At 47.6% G+C, this 20170-nt stretch overlaps 1 protein-coding gene across 1 annotated transcript in view; it reads right to left on the bottom strand.

Annotated features, from left to right (window-relative positions):
• The window catches only part of ERCC2 (ERCC excision repair 2, TFIIH core complex helicase subunit), a 30659-nt gene extending 12511 nt beyond the window's left edge, over positions 1-18148 (bottom strand). Inside the window, exons 1-12 of the mRNA XM_053401745.1 lie at positions 18033-18148; positions 15925-16024; positions 14911-14988; positions 13793-13855; positions 12939-13052; positions 12612-12728; positions 10371-10487; positions 6376-6499; positions 5842-5938; positions 3876-4009; positions 3098-3266; positions 2623-2741 (exon numbers count right to left, since the gene is read on the bottom strand). Coding sequence (XP_053257720.1) covers positions 2623-2741; positions 3098-3266; positions 3876-4009; positions 5842-5938; positions 6376-6499; positions 10371-10487; positions 12612-12728; positions 12939-13052; positions 13793-13855; positions 14911-14988; positions 15925-16024; positions 18033-18037 — 1237 coding nt within the window. The 5' untranslated portion in view covers positions 18038-18148. The remainder of the gene's footprint in view (positions 1-2622; positions 2742-3097; positions 3267-3875; positions 4010-5841; positions 5939-6375; positions 6500-10370; positions 10488-12611; positions 12729-12938; positions 13053-13792; positions 13856-14910; positions 14989-15924; positions 16025-18032) is intronic.
• Between the last annotated feature and the right edge of the window lie 2022 nt (positions 18149-20170).

Raw genomic sequence — 20170 nt, 5'->3', positions numbered from 1 at the left:
CTGCTTTCGCTGCACAGCGATCCCTCTTGCTGTTCTGGCTTCTGAGATTCAGAATATTTTTTTTTCTTGTTTTCCTCCTCCAAAAACTGGGTGCATCTTGCGGTCTGGTGCGTCTTATAGAGCGGAAAATACGGGTATGTACAAAATCAGGATGCTGATCTCCCTAAGGCCATTCCAGAGAGAGCTCAGCTTTCCTTTGAATAAAGGAGGGATGCAAGCTTCTAGCCCTCCTTACGGGGTCCTTGCCACGGGATCACATTCATCCAGTGCTTTACCAACTGCACTGGCTCCCGGTGGAGTACAGGGACAGGTTTAAGGTGCTGGTTTTGACCTTTAAAGCCCTTCATGGCCTAGGACCCTCGTACCTATGGGACCGCCTCTTCTGGTATGCCCTGCGGAGGACCTTACGGTCCACAAATGACACACTTTGGAGGTCCCAAGTCACAAGGTGGTTAGGTTGGTTTCAACTAGGGCCAGGGCCTTTTCAGCTGTGGCCCCGACTTGGAGGAACGCTCTGTCACAAGAGACTAGGGCCCTGCAGGACTTGACATCTTTCTGCAGGGCCTGCAAGACGGAGCTGTTCCGCCTGGCCTTTGGTTTGGACTCAGTCTGACCCTTATGTTTCCCTCCCCTTATGGTCTTGATTTATTGGCTACTTTTAAAATGAGTCTGCATTTTAAATTGCATGTTAACCTGTATTTTAAATTGGGTCCCCCCCTATTATGTTTTTACTGTGATTTTATTCGTGTTAGCCGCCCTGAGCGCAGCTCTGGCCGGGGAGGGTGGGGTATAAATAATTATATTATTATTATTACTACTACTACTACTACGGGGAAAAAAGTTTGAGAGCCAGGCAGTACTTTGCTAACATATTTCAAGCTTCCGGACATGAAATTTCAAGTGTTCATTTTACCTACTTTAAATGAACTGTTGTTTTATCTCCCATGTTCTTACAAACTGTATGTTACTCAGTTTTTTTGTTTTAAGCTTTTCACTGCAGAAGAAGCAGCTTGAAGATCTAACCCAGGGGTGGATAAACACTCCAGGGTTAACTGCGATTCCTGGGGTTGGGCTGGATGACCCTTGGGGTCCCTTCCAGATCTATGATTTATGCAGAAAGTGTTGCAGGCTGGAATATTTCTTGCCCTGGGCCTGCAAGCCAGTCGAGGCCCAAGCTTCTAGGACACCAGAAACCTTTCCTTCCGAGAGCTGAGGAGGAAGAATTAAGCTTCTTAAAGACGGCTGGACTGACTCATCCTTGGGGCTAAGCACTTAAGAGACTTAGGAGGTATTTATATGCCGTGGCAACGTCAGACAAACACACGGAGCCTGTCCCCTTCTCCTCTCGGCTTGAGGAGATGGTGCAGCAGTCCTCAGCGCATGAGAGCGCCATCGTGCTTGGCTCCAGCACACCTCCAGGCTGTGGCACAGAGGAGAGCCCCCTGGTGGCTTCAAGGCCTGGCCACAGCAATTCAGGCACTGGTGACTTGAAGACTGGATGAGTGCAATGCGCTCTCTGTGGGGCTTCCCTCGCCCTTGATCCCGAAGCTGTGGCTGGTCCAGAACGTATTTGTTTAGACAAGCCTGTCCAAATGTTTAGAAAGTCGATGAAAGTTTTAATATTAGTCTTGTTGCAGGAATTTATGTATAGGTTGGGGGGGTTGCCTGTCCAGCAGATATCATGCACATGCAGCCCACTACCAAAATCAGCACAATCACTTTTGTGACTTTTGTGACTTGTCCCCACAAAACACTTCATCACAGTTTCTTCCTATCTATTCCAAGGGCCTTTGCTGCATGATACCAAATGTAAGAATTCACTGATAAATGCATCTCTGTACTGGCTCACTGGGAAAACTTCAGAAATTCATATAGACATGTGAGCTCAGCTACTCAGCCGCCCCTCTGCCTGAGTGATAATCCCTGGCATCCTGATACCTGAGTGCCAGACAGGTAGCCATTCCAGAAAGAACAAACCCAGATGAAGACAAAAGGGTGTGATTAACTTGGCTGGGAAACAGGGAAATGTAAATATCTCTTTTGCTACACTTGATGGGTGTTTGGTGGAGGGCAAGGAGAACCATGGGGCAGGGTCCAGGATGCTCAGATTACTGCCACCAGACCTCCCCTTTCATGATGTAACCATGATGTATGAGTGATGTAATTGGGGGGTGTAACATGGGGATTAGCAGCTAATAAAAGTTTGGGGGCTCTTTTGTTGGGGCTTCCATCTTGTTCCACCTTGTGGCAGGTGGGAGTCCTGTCACGACAGTCTTCAATCAAGACCAAGCCTGTTTTGCTCTGGTATTCCTGGCCGGTGTCCTTGTTTTTTGTCCAAGGCAGCCCCTCAGATTTCTCTGTTAACAGTCTACAGGCCACAGCTGATTTGTGTACCAATTTGGCAGACATGCACCAAACCCGGAAGTGACCCAAAAAGTCACAAAAGGGGGCTTGCACAGGCCCCACTGACGTCCACAAGGGTCTGGAACATAAGCCTTGCACAAATCAGTTGTTACCTCTGCTGCTATTTGAACTTTTCAGACACAGCCACTGCCAGAGAGCTAAGGGTTTTGCTTTTTAAAGGCGCGAACTACCCTATCAGACGCAGAAAGTCTCCCTTACCTTTGGAGTAAGTGCTGACCAGGGTGGCGAAATTGGAAATCAGCGTGATGGGGGAGAAATCGGAGATGTCGGCGATTTCCAGTGTTCGAAGAAGGGAGCGGAGTCGCTCTGCACAGAATCTGCAAATGGAAGGAAACCCCGAGTTTGCAGGAAGGCAGGTGTTGCCTTCGGGGGAGAAGGTTTGTGTGAAGGAACAGTGATGGGGAATCAGCCTTCTTTACGGTCCAGCTCTCACTTCCATACATCACTACTGGGAAAACCATAACTTTAACTATACCTATACGGACCTTTGTCAGCAAAGTGGCTTACAACAATAAATAGTAGCACAGCAGAACTTCACCATTGAAACGTAAATCGTATCAAAGAATTAACAAACCGTCAGTAAAACAAGTGGAAACAGAACCTGGAGACACCGCCGTCTCTGCCCTGGAGTCGAACGCCACTCACAGGTTGGGGTGCAAGCAAGGCCACTTACCGAAGGGGCTTGCGCTCAATGCAGACCTTCTCGAAGATGTCCTTCAGGAAAGACGGGGGGCTTTCCTGGACCACGTGATGCACCCGCAAGCGGGACTTCAAGTACTCCAGGAAGCGTTTCAGGAAGCCCACAAAGTGCTCCGCGGTCCGGATGTTGCCCGGGACGGCCTCTGCCAAGAGGGGATAGAAAGGCAGGTCAGGCCTTTGCCGCTACCCTTGTGGGGCAGCCCAGTCCAGCAGGCAGGAGGCCCCAGGGCAGCCAGAACAAATCACTCCCCACCCTCTTCAAGAATGAGAAATGGGTCAATGCTGGATCAAACCAAGGGTACACCTTGCCTGTAGTAGGTAAAGATAAAGGAACCCCTGAGCATTAGGTCCAGTCATGGCCGACTCTGGGGTTGCGGCGCTCATCTCGCTCTACTGGCCGAGGGAGCCGGCGTACAGCTTCCGGGTCATGTGGCCAGCAGGACTGAGCCCCTTCTGGCGAACCAGAAGCTCACGGAAACGCCGTTTACCTTCCCGCCGGAGCAGTACCTATTGATCTACTTGCACTTTGACGTGCTTTCGAACTGCTAGGTTGGCAGGAGCAGGGACCGAGCAACGGGAGCTTACCCCGTCGCGGGGATTCGAACTGCCGACCTTCTGATCGGCAAGCCCTAGGCTCTGTGGTTTAACCCACAGCGCCACCCACGTCCCAACACCTCGCCTGGAGTCTTGTCTTAAATGGGGGACAACCACCCAGGCTCCCCACCTCCCGCTGCAGAAAGAGGCACAAGCACCTTGCAGGACCTCGTCGGGCAGCACCGGGTTGGCCAAATAGACGTCCGTTTCGCGGGCGACATTCGCCTCCCGCAGACCTTCCACCAGGCGCCGGTATTCCTCCTTCAGCTTCTGAGCATCCGTCTCCTTGATCCTTGAGGAAACAGGGAGAAGGGGGTTCTATATCTGAAGGAGCGTCTCCACCCCCATCATTCAGCCCGGACACTGAGATCCAGCGCCGAGGGCCTTCTGGCAGTTCCCTCATTGCGAGAAGCAAAGCTACAGGGAACCAGGCAGAGGGACTTCTCGGTGGTGGCGCCCGCCCTGTGGAACGCCCTCCCACCAGATGTGAAGGAAATAAGTAGCTATCTTATCTTTTAAAGATATCTGAAGGCAGCCCTGTTTAGGGAAGTTTTTAATATTTAATGCTGTATTGTTTTTAACACTTGATTGGGAGCCGCCCAGAGTGGCTGGGGAAACTCAGCCAGATGGGTGGGCTATAACTTTATTATTATTATTATTATTATTATTATTATTATTATTATTATTATTATTATACCTGTGGGTCATGAGCAGCCAGGGCTGTACGCAATCCCAGGAGGGCGCAGGGGACCTGCAGGATGTGGCCCTCAAAGTACGGAATGCCTCCGACCCCCACGGAGCGTACAGAGTGGATCCCAGTGGCAGTCTGACTCAGTAGGAAACATCTTCCCATGTTCCTAATTCAGTTATCAGTATTAGAAATGGATCAAGTTTCTAGCTGTTAAAAGCATATAAGCCAAGTTTCTAGCTCTCATGGAGGCCAGGGTGGTTGGAAAAGGTCTCCCCCTGCCCCAAGGAGGGTCTCCAGGGCTTTACAGCGGCTCCTTGCCGCACCCGCTTCATGATCCAACAAGCTGTGATTCCTGAGTAGCGGGGGGTTGGGCTAGATGACCCTTAGGGTCCCCTATCAATGCTACAATTCTGTAACTGGAATTATGCATGTGGGACGTCCCATAGAATCGGGGGGGGCATTTTGGTGCAGGATTTCAACATTGTGCTCATGGGCATTTGCTGAGTCGAGGCTGCCGGGTGGGAAAATAAGAGGGTCTTATCTTAATTTATAATAAAAAAATTTAAAAAAAAATTATTCATACCCCGCCCTTCCCGGTTCAAAAAACCAGGCTCAGGGTGGCTAACAACAGATTTAAAACACTTAATTGTTGCAACAAAAACAGCATAAAATACAGTATAATACGTGAATAACAATAAATTCAGAATTCAAAAATCAATTTAGGAGGAAAATCCATCCAATAAACGTTAGATGATCACCAGGGCCAGCTGGCTAAATTAGTCCTATTTGGGCCGGCGAGGAGACCAGGGGAGAATTAGCTGTGGGATCCCAGAGCGGGTGATCTTCATAAAAAGGGGAGGGGGAGGGAAGGAAGGGGAATAAAAGATCAGGCTGAATTCAGATCAAAGGCCAGGCGGAATAGCTCTGTCTTACAGGCCCAACGGAAGGAGGTTAAATCCTGCAGGGCCCTGGTCCCATGGGACAGAGCATTCCACCAGGTCGGAGCCATCACTGAGAAGGCCCTGGCCCTGGTGGAGGATAGTCTGACTTCTTTAGGGCCCGGGACCTCTAAACTATGATTATTCATGGACCTTAAGGTCCTCCATGGGGCATACCAGGAGAGGTGGTCCCGTAGATACGAGGGCCCTAAGCCACAAAGGGCTTTAAAGGTCAAGACCAGCACCTTGAACCTGACCCTGTACTCCACCGGGAGCCAGATAAATTCAACAGTGTAAGTAAGTTTTGATGGAAGTAATAATGAAATACTGGATGGTTTAGTTTATATACAACTTGCAGGGACTTATGCTATACAAAATGAACCATGGAAAGAGAAGAAGGGAAGTCACACTGATATTAGAAATGAATATTCTAAATTGTAAAACAGAAAATTTAATTTAAAAATTATGGGAAAATAAGAGGGTCTCCTCACTTACTTCTGTATGCTGGCTTGGAGCGTGGCCACGTTCCCCTGGCACCGGTCTAGCATCTTGCGCGTGATGTTGACCCCCATGGAATCAATGCAGACGTTGTCTGTGGGAGAAGAGAGAGGCCGGTCGGCCAGTCTATGTGACTTTCCAGGCAGGTGAAGACAGACTGAGAGTTTTCCGGCATGGCAACTGAACCACCGCGCTTGTCAGGATGGGGCAGCGAGACCTCCTTTCGTGAGAGAATCTTCTTTCCACAACACCTCCTCGAATTTTAATGTACCCTGCGCTGATAACCATCGCGGCACCATGTAGTGGTGAGTTCCGCAGGCTCTGCGTGTGCTACGTGAACCACCACCCTCACCCTGTCGGCTCAGGAAAGGCCCTGCTACGCTTGGCCCTAAAGGGACAGTCACATTATCCCCCCACATTGCAGGGGGTTGGACTAGATGGCACTCGGGGTCACCGTCCAAATCTACAATTCTGTGATTCTAGGTACGTGCTTGCAGATGTCCAAGACAGGCAAGAGGTGCTCTTGCATACCGATATTGTGAGCCTCGTCGAAGACGACGACGGATTTCTTGGCCAGTTCTTTAGACACCAGGTCAGCGATCTTGGGGTCCAGAAGATAGTGGTAGCTGTACACCACGATGTTGGCGTGAAGGATCTGGTCCAGCATGGAGAGAAACAGCAGAACAAGGACACGCGTGGCATGAAAATCTATACAGTGGTACCTCAGGTTACATACGCTTCAGCTTACATACGCTTCAGCTTACATACGCTTCAGGTTACAGACTCGGCTAACCCAGAAATAGTGCTTCATGTTAAGAACTTTGCTTCAGGATGAGAACAGAAATCGTGCTCCGGCGGCGCAGGAGCAGCCGGAGGCCCCATTAGCTAAAGTGGTGCTTCAGGTTAAGAACAGTTTCAGCTTAAGAACGGACCTCCAGAACGAATTAAGTTCTTAACCTGAGGTATCACTGTACTGTATTGGACCAAGTTATCACATCTGGAGAACTCTAGTTTTCCTTTTTTTGAAAAAATGAAATAAAATAATTCATTTGATCTTTCAACTTAAAAGTTTTGCAGAGATATATCAAACATAAATTATAAAAACCAGATTCCAAGGAATATCCTGGACTTCCATCCTCCCCTTTGTGGGCCCTCCACGTCCATCGTTCAGCCCAGACGCTGAGGTCCAGCTCTGAGGGCCTTCTGGCGGTTCCCTCACTGAGAGAAGCCAAGTTACAGGGAACCAGGCAGAGGGCCTTCTCAGTGGTGGCACCCGCCCTGTGGAACGCCCTCCCACCAGATGTCAAAGAGAACAACAACTACCAGACTTTTAGAAGACATCTGAAGGCAGCCCTGTTTAGGGAAGCTTTTAATGTTTGATGCATTACTGTATTTTGATATTTTGTTGGATGCTGCCCAGGGTGGCTGGGGAAGCCCAGCCAGATGGGCGGGGTATAAATAATAATATTAATAATAATAATAATAATAATAATAATAATAATAATAATAATAATAAAAAATTATTATTATTATTAATCAATTCCTCCCGCATCTTTTATGATAATCCAAACCCTTAACTTCTTCCATTATGTCCAGAATCAATCTTAAAACTATAAGTGATATTCCAGTCCTACTAACGATTTTAACTGTTTACAGTGGTCTTTAAGATAAGTTATCAATTTCCCCCACTCCTTATTAAAATTTTGGTCTTCCTGATTTCTGATTCTTCCGGTCATTTTAGCCATTTCAGCATAGTAGTCCATTAACTTCATCTGGTATTCTTCTCTGGTAAGAACTTTATCTCCTTCCCATCTCTGGGCCAGTAACATCCGTTTTCCAGTCCTCTTGGGGTGGAGGGAGGGAGAAACCAACTATGCCCCCCCCTCTCAAAAGGACAGTCACATTAAAAGGTATCCACAGATGCTCAAAACATGTAAAGAGATGTGCTCTTTAAAAAAAAAAAATAGGAACAGCACCTGTGCAAGCTTTCAAGCTACACAGAAAACTTCAGGCAGGCAGGGAATGGAGGTAATGAAATCTGAGGTGTACCCTTAAAAAAACCAAAAACACAACCTTACTTCATATGTGGTCGACTTGTCCCAAGGTGAAGGACTTTTGGGAAAAGATTTATAATGAATTGAAAAAAATGTTAAAATGTACATTTATTAACAAACCAGAGGCCTTTCTTCTTGGAATAATAGGTTTGGAATTGCCCAAGAAAGATGTTAAATTGTTTTTGTATGCCACAACTGGTGCTAGAATTTTGCTGGCCAAAATTTGGAAATCACAAGAAGTACCAACAGTAGAGGAATGGCAGATGAAGATGATGGATTTTTCGGAGCTAGCCGACCTGACCGGAAGAGTCCGCGACCAGAAGGAGGAGGAGTATCAAGAGGAATGGAAGAAATTTAAAGAATATTTAGTTAAATATGTTAAGATAATTTAAATAGAATTACTGTATTTTTTGCTCTATAAGACTCACTTTTTCCCTCCTAAAAAGTAAGGGGAAATGTGTGTGCATCTTATGGAGCGAATGCAGGCTGCGCAGCTATCCCAGAAGCCAGAACAGCGAGAGGGATCACTGCTTTCACTGCGCAGCGATCCCTCTTGCTGTTCTGGCTTCTGAGATTCAGAATAATTTTTTTTCTTGTTTTCCTCCACCAAAAACTTGGTGCGTCTTGTGGTCTGGTGCGTCTTACAGAGCGAAAAAGACGGTGCTTGCGAGTACCAAATTGGCCTAGGATTTAAGTATGTGATGTTGTAGAATACTATGGATAAAAGTCAAAATGAAAAGGAAAAAAGATGTCAATAGGACTATGTAAATTTTATGTGAAATTAGTTTTGGAAAACTGCTACAATGATTTATATGGAAACTCAGCCAGGGAGATTTGAGGAAGTCACTTAACAATGCTAACAAAAGTGGATTTTCCACAGTTAGGATATATGTTTGTTTGTTTGCTTATTTTTTGATGTTTTCTTTTTATGTTTGTTGATACGTCTGTTTTAAACTTGGAAAACTAATAAAAAAATTTGGGGGGGAAACAAACACAACCTTACTTTGCACATTTATTCTAATTTAGTGAGTAATGGGTGGTGAGAAGGCACTGAAGTCCCCACCCCCCGCCCCCACTTATTGGAAATTTAAGCAGAAAATGCCAGCTGCAGAGGGAAACAAGCAAACAGGACTCATCTCCATCACCTCTGCCACCTTTGGTTCTCCCTCTCTCCTCAGAGCAGGCGTTCCATCAGGCTACCAGCTTCCCTCCCAGCCGGTCATGAGAAGAACCGTAATGTTCAAGAACAGGTGCCTGAGCTTCCCCCTTCCTCTTCCCTCCCCATCCCTTTTTCCTTGCATGCCGTGTCCTTTCCATTCTAAGCCCGAGAGCAGCAATCTCTAGCTGCCGATATTGTGTTTCTGAGCGGGTTTTCAACTAAAGTTTGCTTCAAACAAAATTATTTGCATTCATTAGTTTGTACTTGGCTCTCTGGCCTCAGATATTCCAGCAGGCCTTGCACTCTTTGAGCTATGAGGTCAGGAACTTGGCACCTTTAAAGCCATCCAGAGTGGCTGGGGAAACTCAGCCAGATGGGCGGGGTATAAATAAATTATTATTATTATTATTATTATTATTATTATTATTATTATTATTATGGAGGTTCTTAAGAAGCTGAACAGTATTTTTAATCTGTCTTAGTATTATTAGTATTATTAGGGAAGTTTTTAATATTTAATGCTGTACTGTTTTTAACACTCGATTGGGAGCCACCCAGAGTGGCTGGGGAAACTCAGCCAGATGGGCGGGGTAAAGGTAAAGGTAAAGGTACCCCTGCCCGTACGGGCCAGTCATGACTGACTCTAGGGTTGTGCACTCATCTCACTTAAGAGGCCGGGAGCCAGCGCTGTCCGCAGACACTTCCGGGTCACGTGGCCAGCGTGACGAAGCTGCTCTGGCGAGCCAGCACCAGCGCAGCACACGGAAACGCCGTTTACCTTCCCGCTATTTGCACTTAAGGGTGCTTTCAAACTGCTAGGTTGGCAGAAGCTGGGACCGGACGACGGGAGCTCACCCCGCCGCGGGGATTCGAACCGCCAACCATACAATCGGCAAGTCCTAGGCGCTGAGGTTTTACCCACAGCGCCACCATGGGCGGGGTACAAATAATAAATTATTATTACTATTATTACTATTATTACTATTATTACTATTATTATTATTATTATTATTATTATTATTAACTTTTGCGTGTTTTCAAAAAGGGCTGCAAATCTTTCTTGATTTTACTGTTTTATCTTTCGTAAACTGCTTTAGTTTGTGTTTTGTTTTGTTTTTCAAATCAAGCAGTGTATAAATTTTATTGTATTTTATGCCATGGCCATTTGGGCTGTTTTTCCCCCCTCCATAAATTTATGAAGCCAGTCACACGTAGGCAGAGCCCTTTCCCAACAGGAAGGGGACCCAAACAAAATATACCTGGTTACCTATTATGCAGAAAAAAAGACAGCTAGGTGATCACAGCCACATTACCGAGTATCGTGCAAGGAAGTAGGGGCACCATCCTTTCTGGCGACCAAAGGCCTTCAAGTCGTCAAGATTGTACACGCCGTATGGGAGAGGCACCTGCCGCCCGTGCGCATCAAATTCCTGCCAAAGAAGGGAAAAGCAAATGGCAAGCTGCAGTTTGAATCACAGACTTGGCAGGGACACTCGAGGGCCAGCTATACTTTTTGGCACCTGCTAAAAACATCATTTTCTAAGACGAGATGCTCAGAAAGTTGTTGTCAGTTCTATCATATAGAGTAAGAGAACAAGAAGAACATACGTCTAGAGAAGACAGGAAAACATGTATTGATACATGGGAAATAACTGTGTACAGCTGGAAACGCTGGCAGCGTTGAATTAAATTCAACAGTGTAAATATGTTATGATGGATCTAATAGGTCAAGGGACAACTGGACGGTTAAGTCCAGTCAAAGTTGACATTGGGGTTGCAGCGCTCATCTCACTTTCAGGCCACAGACAGCTTTCCGGGTCATGTGGCCAGCATGACTAAACCGCTTATGGCGCAACGGGACACCGTGACGGAAACCAGAGCGCACGGAAACGCTGTTTACCTTCCCGCCGGAGCGGTGCCTATTTATCTACTTGCACTGGCGTGCTTTCGAACTGCTAGTTTGGCAGGAGCTGGGACCAAGCAACGGGCGCTCACCCCGTCGCGGGGATTCGAACCGCCGACCTTCTGATCGGCAAGTCCTAGACTTTGTGGTTTAACCCACAGCGGCACCCACGTCCCATAATCAGTCATAAAAGTAAAGGTAAAGGGATCCCTGACCATTAGATCCAGTCGTGGCCGACTCTGGGGTTGCGGTGCTCATCTCGCTTTATTGGCCGAGGGAGCCGGCGTACAGCTTCCGGGTCATGTGGCCAGCAGGACTAAGCTGCTTCTGGCGAACCAGAGCAGCGCACGGAAACACCGTTTACCTTCCCGCCGGAGCGGTACCTATTTATCTACTTGCACTTTGACGTGCTTTCGAACTGCTAGGTTGGCAGGAGCAGGGACCGAGCAACGGGAGCTCACCCTGTTGCGGGGATTCGAACCGCTGACCTTCTGATTAGCAAATCCTAGGCTCTGTGGTTTAACCCACAGCACCACCCGCATCCCATAATCAGTCATACCAACAGGCTAAAAAACAGTTTCTATCTGTGGGCTGTTAGGCTACTGAACGGAAAAGAATACAGTGCAACTGACTTTCGGGGTGGGTGTGTTGTGCGACAAGCACACAGAGTGCAATGAGATTGAGTGTTGGGGGGGGCTCGGTTAATTTCATTGTACACAGGTTGTACATTGACAATAAAGGTGGTATTATTATTATTATTATTATTATTATTATTATTATCTATCTTTCTTTTTAACCATAGACACATAATTTTCTTAGCAAACAGTAAAACATCTACAGTGGTGCCTCGCAAGACGAAAATAATCCGTTCCGCGATTCTCTTCGTCTAGCGGTTTTTTCGTCTTGCGAAGCAACCCCATTAGCGGCTTAGCGGATTAGCGCTATTAGCGGTTTAGCGGCTTAGCGGCTGAGCTGCTAAAAGGCTATTAGCGGCTTAGCGGCTTAGAAAAAGGGGGGGGAAGCGGGGGGGAAATGGCAAGACTCGCAAGACATTTTCGTCTTGCGAAGCAAGCCCATAGGGAAATTCGTCTTGCGAAGCAACTCAAAAACGGAAAACCCTTTCGTCTAGTGGGTTTTCCGTCTTGCGAGGCATTCGTCTTGCGGGGCACCACTGTATTGGTCTTAACACTATAGACCCAACCTCCCATCTATTCCACATTTCCAATTCATATTACTTATTGCCAATACACATTTTTTCCATAATTAAACTTATTCTCAATAAATCTAATTTCTTCTATCTACCTAGCAATTATCACTGAAGTTCCTCGAATGCTGCAACAGAATTTAAACTACTATATTTATTTTTCAGGTATTCTTTGAAAACCTCCCATTTAGAAACAAATTCCTGTTTTGATTTATTCTTTATTTTTTCTGATAAACCATCTAATTCGGCATATTCTGCCAGCTTTTGGATCCAATCTTGTATAGAGGGGGTTTCATTACTCTTCCATTTTGCTGCGATCAAAACTCTTGCTGCCGCCGTCGCATATAAAAAGATACCCTTCCTCTTTTGTGGAATATCCAAATCTGTTATTCCCAGGAGGTAGGCCTCTGCCTACTGTAAATGAAACAGCGGTTATTATCGCGATACCTCAAAGAAGCGGCAAGAGGGGACGCTGCTGTCCTGCTGCTGCTGAGCCCGAACATAGGAAGCAGTCAGGCTGAAGCATTTCCCGTCCACCTCCTTGCCGAAGCGAAAGGCGCTCACCTGCGGGGAGGAATAACAATTATTAGAACTGTAGAGCTGGCAGAGACCCCAAGGGTTGGGGGTAAGCTGGGATAAGGGGCACCCACAGCAAGTGGGTGAGCACAGAGGGGCTGACCCCAAGGTGTCTGAACGTCCTGAAAGGCAGCGACGTGGGTGACTCCCAAGTAAGCCCATTGGGCAGAACGGCGCTAATCAAAACAACGGGCAAACCTCCGGGTGGATGCAGAGGTTCTTCCTGGAGCTGAGCGCCAAGCCCAGGAAGGGCAGCTTGTCTCCTGTCTGCTTCTCGTGGAAATCCAGGAGTTTGCGCAGTTCCTCAATGACCTGGGGGGAAAGCACAGCACTCGCGCCAAAGACTCCTTGGTCCTCTCTCTCTCTCTGCGAGCCATGGAGGATGGAGGCAAGTCGAGGGGTCAGGGACAGAGGCGCGGGCGGGACTCCAGCTCCCATCATTCTCCAACTTCTCACTCTCAGCACTCCTCAGAACTAACCACACCACACTAACACTCTCCAACACACACCAGTGTTATAGGTAAAGGGGACCCCTGACCATTAGGTCGAGTCGTGACCGACTCTGGGGTTGCGGCGCTCATCTCGCTTTATTGGCCGAGGGAGCCGGCGTACAGCTTCCGGGTCATGTGGCCAGCAGAACTAAGCCGCTTTGGCAAACCAGAGCAGCGCACGGAAACGCCGTTTACCTTCCCGCAGGAGCGGCACCTATTTATCTACTTGCACTTGATGTGCTTTTGAACTGCTAGGTTGGCAGGAGCAGGGACCGAACAACGGGAGCTCACCCCGTCGCGGGGATTCGAACCGCCGACCTTCTGATCGGCAAGCCCTAGGCTCTGTGGTTTAACCCACAGCGCCACCCGCGTCCCTATCAGTGTTATAGGTCATGCCTATATAAGGAATTCAGCCAATCACTTGGTTGTTGCTGGGTCTCTTTATTTCTGGGCAGATTCCTTTCATGTTCTGTATTTCCATGCTGTGGAGATTCTAATTGCAAACTTGCTAAGCTGCCTGCAAATCATGGATTCCAACAACCCCAAACATGTCCCAGTTACCTTTTCAATCTCTGGCACCGTTCGGGAGCAGTAAATGAGCTTGGTCACTTCCAGGGGATGAGCCTGAGGAGGGAAAGGGAAAACGGGTTTACTTAGAAAGCGCTTTTTGGGTGGGTGGGTGTGGGAGGGAACATCGGCCAAAAGAGGTGCCCTGTTGGCAGGAGGAGATGCAGAAGAGTGGCCAGTCACACGGGGGGGGGGGGGTCCAGAAAGAAATGTATTTTATCTTTTTTTATTAAAAAAAATATTTTTATTGATTTTCCAATAAAAACTGCCGATCAACATATCCCCATCATAATTCAATTAAAAACAATAAACTAAAATCTGTCTTCCACTGCCTCCCGCAGTTTGGTCAAACTCATGCTGGTAGCTTCAAGAACACTGTCCCACCATCTCGTCCTCTGTCGTCCCCTTCTCCTTGCGCCATCCATCTTTCCCAAAATCAGGGTCTTTTCCAGGGAGTCTTCTCTTCTCCTGAGGTGGCCAAAGTCTTGGAGCCTCAGCTTCAGGATCTGTCCTTCCAGTGAGCACTCAGGGCTGATTTCCTTCAGAATGGAGAGGTTGGATCTTCTTGCAGTCCGTGGGACTCTCAAGAGTCTCCTCCAGCACCAGAATTCAAAAACTCTTGAGGCAGGCTAGACCAAACTGCGGGAGGCAGTGGAAGACAGGAGTCCATGAGGTCATGAAGAGTCGGACACGACTAAACGACTAAACAACAACAAGACTGAGAGGCAGTGATCAACCTAAGCAAGCTTCATAGCCGAGTGGGGATTCAAACCCTGGTCTTTCCCAGGTCCTAGTCCAACACTCTAACCCCTGGCTCTCTTATTGATGTTTCTGCAGACAAAGTACTAATAATGGAAGACTGCAGAACTGGTGCCCTCCTCCCCAATGTTGCTGGACTCCCATCAGCCCAAATGGCCAAAGGTTGGGGTGATCAAGGGAGCTGTAGTCCAGCGGGAATAATACTTCATCTTCATGTAGCCCCTTGGGGTGTTCAAAGTGTTTCACATTCTCCCGGCGATCGTTACACCAAGCCTGCAAGGTAGGCCAGGTGTCGTTATCTGCACGAGGGGCTGCCAGGCCGCCTTTACAGAAGCCGAGGCAAGGCGACTCACCCGCTGGTAGGCCACAATCAGAGACAGGAGGGAGATTGTCTTCCCGGTGCCCGATGGCATTTCCAGAACGCCATGACCCTAGCGGAGAAACGGAGAGAGCCGGTATGAATTAGCGGCGATACTGCAATGCTGCTTACGTCAAATCTCAAAGTGGAAAAAGTATGCATTCACACAATTTAAAACAGGCTGTTCTCCATTCCATCGTTGTGATGCTGGTGATGTAAAAGCTTTGCTATCAAGTCTAGACTCTAGACCAGGAGTCAGCAAACTTTTTCAGCAGGGGGCCGGTCCACTGTCCCTCAGACCTTGTGGGGGGCCGGACTATATTTGGGGGGGAGAGAATGAATTCCTATGCCCCGCAAATAACCCGGAGATGCGTTTTAAATAAAAGCACACATTCTACTCATGTAAAAACACCAGGCAGGCCCCACAAATAACCCAGAGGTGCATTTTAAAATAAAAGGACACATTCTACTCATGTAAAAACACGCTGATTCCTGGACCGTCCGTGGGCCAGATTTAGAAGGTGATTGGGCCGGATCTGCCCCCCGGGCCGTAGTTTGCCTAACCATGCTCTAGATATCTGTTGATGAAACCTAGAACAGCATCAACTACCATATTTTTCGCTCTATAAGATGCACCAGACCATAAGACGCACCAAGACGCACCTAGTTTTTGGAGGAGGAAAACAAGAAAAAAATTATTCTGAATCTCAGAAGCCAGAACAGCAAGAGGGATCGCTGCGCAGCAAAAGCAGCAATCCCTCTTGCTGTTCTGGCTTCTGGGATAGCTGTGCAGCCTGCATTCGCTCCATAAGACGCACACACATTTCCCCTTACTTTTTAGGAGGGAAAAAGTGAGTCTTATAGAGCAAAAAATACGGTATTTTTTGCTGGTGCATCACATTATTCCACCTCACCTATTGAAACAAGAAAGTGATTCGTACTGAGGTCAAGCGCAGCAACACCCTCCTCCTCCACTGGCACCCCAAACAAACCCAGCTTCTGGTCAAACCTTGGCATCCAATGTCCTCTTCAGCTCCAGCATGTAAGAATACTGCTCCGGGTAGATGTAATCATAGGGGAAATAAACAAGCAGTCCATCTATGTTCAGCCTGAAGGAAGGGAAAGCAAGAGAGGCATCAGAGAAATGTCCTGGGAAAAGAATTGCCCATAAGGAGGTGCTTGACTCAAAGCCAAGCTCCTAGTCCTTAGGTTTTAAACTGCCAGTCAGTGTAGGCAGTACTGAGGGGACCACAGGAATTCTAAGGTCTTATAAATGCACATAAATGTACAAGGCAAGCACATACATAAGTATATAAACCACGTGTCTGAAATAGTACAGGAGAACAATCCTGAAGCCATTTTGACTTTCCCAAATTGACCTCAAATATTTCTCTGCAAGGAGGAAGGAAATGGGAAAAGCTTTCCAGTTGTCTTTGGGCTGTAGGGGCTTACACCTCCCTGTAAATACAGTCTGGCAAGTATCTGTTAAGCTGAGCACACTATCAATATGCGTAAGAGATTTAGGAACTAAGTATTTACCCAGAAAAGGCAATCAGATAAGGCAGGGGTCAGCAACCGAAGGCCCAAGACCAGCGCACGAGCCACCCCTGAATTGAGCTGCCCACTCGCACACTGCGCTAAAGCACAGGGACTCGCTTCCACGGCGCATGCACAGACGCCAAAAATCACATACGCACAGACGCCAAAAATTGTGAGCATGTGCGCTCATGATCCGGCCCACGGAGGGATCTCTGCGGTACCAATCTGGCCCGGGCAAGATAAACCTTGCTGACTCTAAGATAAGGCATTATCAGGTATCCTGGCAGACAGGAGAGAAGCAACACACTCAAATTTCTGCTGGGGACCACCTCTTTCTGTGATGCATGTATGATGTTTTGGGGGGTGGTCTTGAGCTATAGGGTGGGCAGTTTCAAAAGTCTACATAAGATCTTGCACACCGATGTTCTGGGTTCCTCTTCTCCCTCCCTGCGTGTGGTGAGTGGGGACCCTGTTGGAACAGTTTAATAAAGATCAGGCTTACTAGCGCTTTGCTTCTCAATATTCTCTGGTTGGCCTCTTGTTATTTTCTCCTACCGATAGAGAACCTACTTAAGGACTCTATACGGGCTCTTAGATACCCCATACAGGGGTGCCCAAACTTTTTTCAAAGGGGGCCAGATTTGATGAAGTGATCATACATGAGGGCCAACCAATTCAATTTTTAGAATTGAAGTTGTTCAGCTTTTTTTTTTTTACAATTTTACCCCAAAGGTGCTGAGCTTTTTTTAGGATTGAAGTTGCTACAGACCAGCTCCTATCTAATCACATGTTTCTCCAGAGAATCATGAGGACTGGAATCTTAGCTCATTTTAAGGGAATCTTAGCTTGTTTTAAGGGAAAAACAGGCAGGGGAAAACAGGCAGCCCTGTTTAGGGAATCTTTTAATGTTTAATAGGTTATTGTATTTCAGTGTTTTGTTGGAAGCCGCCCAGAGTGGGTGGGGAAACCCAGCCAGATGGGCGGGGTATAAATAATAAATAGTAATAATTATTGTTATTAATGGGCCACAGCTCAGGGGGGCAGCACCCGCTTCGCATGCAGGCGGTTCAGTCCCCGCAGGCAGCATCTCCAGGTGGGACTGGGACTGCCCCCTGGCTGAAACCCTCGAGATCCACTGCTGCCAGTCAGTGTTGGGTATATTGAGGTAGATGGACCCGGTGGTCTGACTTGGCGGCTTTCCTAGAATCCTGAGCAGAGTTATGGGATTAATGCATGGGAAGGGGGGCTGCATGCAAAGATATGGGGGTGCACGGTTCTCTGGCTGGTGGAAAAGGGTTGCTTTTGCACCCCCACCCCCAAAAAATGTCCCCCCCAAATATTGCACCCACAGAGAGTGTGGAATTGGTCATGTCAATGACCACAGCAAATGCCCCCCTTTAACCCAAGCAATGATTTCCAAACGCCTCCAGGTATTTGCCCCCCCCCCGCCCACTCAACGCCCCCCCACAATAGCCCCTCTTTTTAATAATGCCCACTTAGTCTATATCTGTCCCCAATAACACTCCCCCTCCCTGTTGCCCTAGTGGTATTTCCCAGGTCTCCCCTCCCCCCACTCACTTCATGGTCTCTCCCAGCCTCCAATCCCATTGGCCGCCGCAGCTGCTCACGTCGGTCCACTCTAGGTAAGCTTTTTTCTTCTTCTGCGCATGCCTTCGCCGCTGCGCTCTATTGGTCAGAAGGACCCGTCGGGTCGCGCTTCTGGTTGGCTAAGATGAATAAAGCTCCGCCCCATATTTAAGCGAGTACTTACTTACCCGCCCTACCCCAAAGGGAGTTCGGCTGCGTTGTGAAAAGGCATCGTAAGCTGCTCGAGAGCTAATCGTACGCAGTTGTTGAAGGCTGAAGTAGTCGAGCCCAGAAACAGGGATGCCTTGGATGGAGGGATGCTAAAAACTATGAATAATAAAGATTGCTTGCTTATTTGATTGATTGATGGATTGCATTTATAGTGTCCCACCTTTCCTGTGTGATAGGAATTTTGAGGTCTTAGATATATGGTAATGTTCATAAGTGTACCAACCAAGCGCATACATAGATCAGCACAAGAAGACCAGCCTGGAACCATTTTGATTCCTAAACTGAGCAAATGTTTTCTCTGCAAGGTCAAAGTGGGAAACCTCCCCATTGTCTCTTTCCTCACAAATCCTGTCTTAAGGACACATTTAAGATATGAATAGGGTGTGATCCTGTGACCGGGCCCAGGAACTAAGTATTTATCATTACAAAAGACTGGCCAGGCTCCCCAGGCAATCCAATCAAGTAACCTGCCAGACAGGAGAAAAACAAGGACAGGAGAAAAACAACATTCAAATTTCTGTTTTAAGACCGCCTTTTCTGTGATGTAGGTGTGATGTATCTGAGGGGTGGTCTTAGGTTACGCCCCTTCTGTGATGTATGCATGATGTTTCTGGGGGTGGTCTTGATCTACAGGGTGGCAATTTCAAAAGTCTTCATAAGGCCTTGCATGCCATTTTTCTGGGTCCCTCCTCCTCTCCTGCTTGCGAGGGGAGCACCCTGTTGCAACAGATCAATAAAGATCAAGCTTACTAGCTGCTTTGCTTCTCAATATTCTCTGCTTGGCCTCTGTTATTTTCTCCTACCAATAGGGAACCCACGTAAGGACTCTATATGGGATACCCCGTAAGGGAAAAGGGCAATTTTTGTTTACAACACCTGCAAAGTTCTCTTCCTCCCTATTTTATCCTCGCACAACAGCCCTGTAGGTTAGGCTTCAGGCTGGGCAGGGTGCAAGGCAGGGCTAAAAGAAAAAACTGCTCCTTTTCTCTTATGGGGTATCCAAGAGCCCGTTCTTCTTCTTTGGCGATCCCTCGTAGCCGAGTAAGATTGTGTTCCATAAACACAGTTTTAACAATGAGTCCGTAAAGTGACTGTGGAGGCCAATTCTGGATCCACACATCCTTCCACAGTGGGGACATTGGTTCCCGGGCGGAAGTTGATCCCGGTGAGGGTTTGCCTTCCTCCTAGCACGTTTCTCCCTTGCGTCCTGAGTTCGAGTGTCTTCAAAGCCCATGACACCTTTGGTAAAGGCTGTTCTCCAACTGGAGCGCTCGCAGGCCAGTGTTTCACAATTGTCAGTGTTTATACAGTGGTACCTCTGGATACGAACGGGATCTGTTCTGGAGCCCCATTCGCATCCAGAAGCAAACGCAAACCACGACTGCACGTGTGCGGGCCGCGATTCACCGCTTCCGTGCATGCACATGACATCATTTTGACCATCTGCGCATGCATGAGCGGTGAAACCCAAAAGCGCTCAACCTGAAGCACATTTAACCCGAGGTATGACTGTACTACATTTTTAAAGATTTGCCTTGAGACAGTCTTTAAACCTCTTTTGTTGACCACCAGCATTACGCTTTCCATTTTTAAGTTCGGAATAGAGTAGTTGCTTTGGAAGACGATCATCGGGCATCCGCACAACGTATAGAGTCCTTAAGTGGGTTCCCTGTCGGTAGGAGAAAATAACAGAGGCCAACCAGAGTATGTTGAGTAGCAAAGCAGCTAGTAAGCCTGATCTTTATTAAACTGTTGCAACAGGGTGTTCACTCACCACATGCAGGAGGGAGGAGGAACCCTGAACAGTGGTGTGCAAGCTCTTAAATAGACTTTTAAAGTCTTTAAAATAGACTTTGAGCCTGTGGCTCAAGGCCAAACCCCAATACATTGTTAGGGAA

Source organism: Podarcis raffonei, chromosome 8 (assembly GCF_027172205.1).
Source record: "Podarcis raffonei isolate rPodRaf1 chromosome 8, rPodRaf1.pri, whole genome shotgun sequence".
Classification (NCBI taxonomy): Eukaryota; Metazoa; Chordata; class Lepidosauria; order Squamata; family Lacertidae; genus Podarcis; species Podarcis raffonei.
This window is presented reverse-complemented; position numbering and strand designations above follow the sequence as displayed.